This window comes from Frankliniella occidentalis, unplaced genomic scaffold (assembly GCF_000697945.3).
Source record: "Frankliniella occidentalis isolate FOCC.00 unplaced genomic scaffold, Focc_3.1 Scaffold527, whole genome shotgun sequence".
Lineage (NCBI taxonomy): Eukaryota > Metazoa > Arthropoda > Insecta > Thysanoptera > Thripidae > Frankliniella > Frankliniella occidentalis.
Window position 1 is genome coordinate 1,293 of NW_026267644.1, and position 3,987 is coordinate 5,279.

Here is a 3,987-nt window from a genome sequence, read left to right on the forward strand (position 1 = left end):
GGTCGCGGCCTCGAGACTTACCCCGACCATGGTTTTACTCACCGCCGAAAACATGACAGGGCCGAAGACAGATGGTGTCCGTCTCTATTACCGTCGCATTCCAATTGTTTTGTTGTTTTATTATTGATGGTGGTTGAATGACGCGTGTGTCCAGCGGCGGCGGCGGCGCAGCAGGCCACCAACCCCCTGGAGCACGACCTGCTCACGCAGCCCGTGGACCCGGCCTACAAGGGCGTGCACCTCAAGTTCCCGCTGCGGCGGAAGGACCTGGAGGCGCTCATAGACTCCTTCCGGCGGAAGAAGGTAAGACGGCCCGCCCGCCGCGTGGTCGTTAGACCCTCTCGCTCCCGCTCCCCATGGTGAGCAGGGGCGGGCGCTGTAAGTGGGGAGGTCTCCGTGGTGGTGCGCGCTGCTGGCAGCCCCCGGCCTGGACGACACCTCCCCTCTTCCCCCGCTCCTGCTCGTCCACTTTGCACTGGAACATTTGTTACGCCGCGCGTCCATTTTGACAAATGGTGCGGTGTGTCCTGCCCTTGCGGGTCCTTCCGGGTCCTCCCCACCTCAATGACGGTCGTAGGGGTGGTGGTGGTGGTATGGTGGTGGTGCGCACTCACTCCCCTCTGCTTCCAGCCGCACCGCCTGCACGCCAAGTACGTCGCGGGCGTGCTCATTGAGGCGGTGGAGCACCTTAAGCGCCTGCCCAACCTCAACCAGTGCAGCACGGCCGTCAGCAAGCAGGTCACCATCTGCGGCGACCTCCACGGCAAGCTGGACGACCTGCTCGTCGTCTTCCACAAGGTGAGTGAGTGAGTGAGTGTGGGCTCGTCTTTTGGCGACGGAGATAAAAGTTGGTCGGCTTCCGCTGCGGTTCTGATTTGATACGAGGCGACAAAGGGGCGTCCGGCACCGGAGACAATGGATGGTTCCTGGCGCTGGCGCCGCCGCGTGCCTCCATCCCCTCCACGACTTCTTCACCGCCTCTTCCTTGCTCTGCCGTCTCTCATTCCCCTCTCACTTTCTCTCTCGCTCTCTCTCTCTCTTAGTGTGTCACTCTCTTTGTCTCCCCCACCCTCCGCCCCCCGCCTTTGCTCTTTTGCCGTTGACTCGATCCCCTTTGTCCCCGCAGAACGGCCTCCCGTCCCCAGACAGCCCGTACATCTTCAACGGCGACTTCGTGGACCGCGGCAAGAAGGGGCTGGAGGTGCTGCTCCTGCTGCTCGGCGTGCTGCTCGTCTTCCCCGGGGAGGTGTTCCTCAACCGCGGCAACCACGAGGACCACGTCATGAACACCAGGTGAGCCTCGCCTTGCGCGACGACCGCGTGACGTCGCAGACGACACGCCCCATGCGGGCGTCTGCGGTGGAGAGAGAAGTTCTCTGAGGCGTGGCCCGGCGTTGCGCTGCTTCCGCTCCCATTCCAGGGGGAACCGTGATGAAAAATCGCTAACCACTTCCGCAAGTCCGGAGAGGAGGAGGGCTGCCCTGCCGCTGCCTCCTGTTAGCAAGCGGGGAAGCATCATCCGCCCATTGAAACTTTTTAATCCGCCGCGGCTCGCACGGGGGCTCGGGGTTGTGCGGTTGGGGTCGGTGCAACCGACCCCTGTCCGCCCGTATACTCGTGCGCTTGGTGTAATGCTCACGACGAGGACGAGGCTCCCGGCCCGTTACCGCTCTCGCTCGAGCACCCCGTGGGTGGGGCGCGCGGGTCAGTTTAAAGGTGAGCAGGGGTTCTCTGCTCCCACTCACCACCCTCCCGCTCGCCCACTCTCTGTGGCGGGCGATGTTGTTGGCGAGGCGTGGGTGAGGCGTGGGCGATGCGATACACGGCAGGTGGTTGCATACCTGTTGACCGGTCGAAACGAAAACCGCTCGCCCGGAAACATTAAGGTTGGGGCGCCCAGAAGAGGAAAGCAGAGGCGAGCTGGATGAGACGGTGGTGTTTGGACGCGGGGGGAAGGGGAGGGTGAGGAGCCAGCAGCATAGTCGGAGCTGCTCCCCCCTCCTCCCCCCACCCTTTCGCCCTAGCCACTTCCCGCCAGGGGCCGGAAGAGAAGTAGTGTGTTATTCCGCGTTGTTCTACATTCCCGCCACCAGAGCGGACCCTCCCCCTTCCCCTCCCCCTTTTATCTGTCTCTACCCCTCTCTCTCTACCGGCGGCTCTCCGCCCGCCGCTGCTGCTCCCAGGCTCCGTCATCTGGAGCCCTCGCCCTCGCCTCTCCCCACCCCAAGAATACTCGACTAAACAAAAGTATGTTCTCTTTTTTGGGGTGGTGAGACGAATGAAGACGGGGATTGGAGGAGGGGGTGGGGATGCACGAAATAATGCCGAGAATGCGTTGTTGTTGTTGTTGTTGTGGGCTCACAATACTTAGTTACGCTGGCCGGCGAGTTATTTGCGGACTCATTATCACAGCTGGGCGCTCAGGAGAGGAGGAGGGGGCAGGGGAGGGGGGCAGGCTGTCTCTGTAGGCCCCGCGACAGAACCACGGCGCGGCGCGGCGTGATGGGCACAATGTAAACGAATCAAGAAGTAGGGTGGGGGGAGGGTGCCGGAGAGTGGTGTGCGTGGGACGCGGACAGGGGGAGAGGGGGTGTCGAGGAGAGGGGAGGGTGCGCGGAGGAGTGGGAATGGAAGGCTGTCATGTTTGGAGATGTCAAAGAAGATTGAATACACTACTTACGCCTCCCCGCGGCGACGGCCAAGTATTTGCCATGCATCAGCCCGGGCCGGGCGCGCGCTGGTGCTGCTGCCGCCGCCAGAGAGAGGCCCCGCTCCGGCGCTCCGCCTCTGGAGCCGTGCTCGTGTGTGTGTGTGCGCGCGCGGGCGGGGAAATCGATCTCTCGCTCGATCGATACTATCGAGATGCGGGCCGGGCGCTCTCTTTTTTGTTTGTGATACGGAGACGCGGGTAATGGCGCGCCGCCGCTGTGCTGCACTCCTCGCCGCCCGGCCGGGTAGGCCGCCCCCCGCGCCCCGCCGCACGGCCGCCCGCCGGGCTGCCTACCCCGCGCTCCGCAGGCGCTCGGCAGGCGCTAGGCAGGAGCTCCACTATCATCATCATGCTAGGCGTCGCAACGTATCGTAACGCGTATGGAAACGCTTGAAAACAAAAATCAATTTTCAACTTGTTAAGCGTTATTGAAACGTTTTTCGGTTTCCTTAAAGCGTATTCCGTACAAGAACGCGTTTCCAAAGCGAAAGCCTGAAAACTCTTTAAAAGCGCATTGCGTTATGTTACGACGCCCTGCCAGCATATGTGATGTGATGTGGGGCCGCAGAGGGAAGAACGCCAATATTATTTATTGGTGGTGTACGAGGCTCGCATAGGTTAGCGGAGGAAGGGCCGCAGTGTAAAATTGAAAGACCGATTAAGAACCTGACCTGGAATTATTCGAAGGGCCCACACTTTTAGATACTCGCGGTTCAAGTGAAAATTCGACAATCTATACTCGTGTTAATATTCATGTGAATATATTTATAGTACACGAAACTTCTGAGTTGCTTGAACCTCTCGGAATGATTGTTTCTTTATTTTATTTTTTTACCAAAGTAAGCTCACAGTAAGAAAAGACGTAAACTTGCGTGGGTACCCGGAGGGGTAAGCAGACAGTTGCCGGGTGGTGGAGGCCGGGCCGGGCCGGGCCGGGTGCCGCCGCCGAGGAGGTTTAAAAGCCCCTCGGCGCAGCTTTACGGCCCCAGATAAACAGAGGCGCCGGGCGAGCATTGCTTGGATTGGCTGAACGGCGCAACCGTATAGCGCCGTCGCGCGTCAAGCTCGGAGTCATTCCCGCCGGTTTAACGGGTGCGACGGACGCTATCGCATCACCGCTGCAGTTTTTTAGCCCGCCCTTCTGCTTTTAAAAAAGCATTAATGCGGGCTTATGCAACCGCTCTCGTGTCCGTCCGTCCGTCCGTCCGTCCGTCGTCCGTGTAAGAGGAAGGAGATGAGCTAGAGGTCTGCAAATTTCAGGGTATCTTAGGGGTCAC

General features: G+C 60.4%; 1 protein-coding gene across 1 annotated transcript; it reads left to right on the top strand.

Annotated features, from left to right (window-relative positions):
• Nucleotides 1–154: 154 nt before the first annotated feature.
• LOC127751510 (serine/threonine-protein phosphatase rdgC-like) lies at nucleotides 155–3,497 on the top strand (the record flags this gene model as incomplete). Its single annotated transcript, XM_052275163.1, has 4 exons — nucleotides 155–303; nucleotides 631–798; nucleotides 1,127–1,293; nucleotides 3,482–3,497. Coding segments are annotated over 4 exons (500 nt in total), but the record flags the coding sequence as incomplete, so codon positions are not given.
• Between the last annotated feature and the right edge of the window lie 490 nt (nucleotides 3,498–3,987).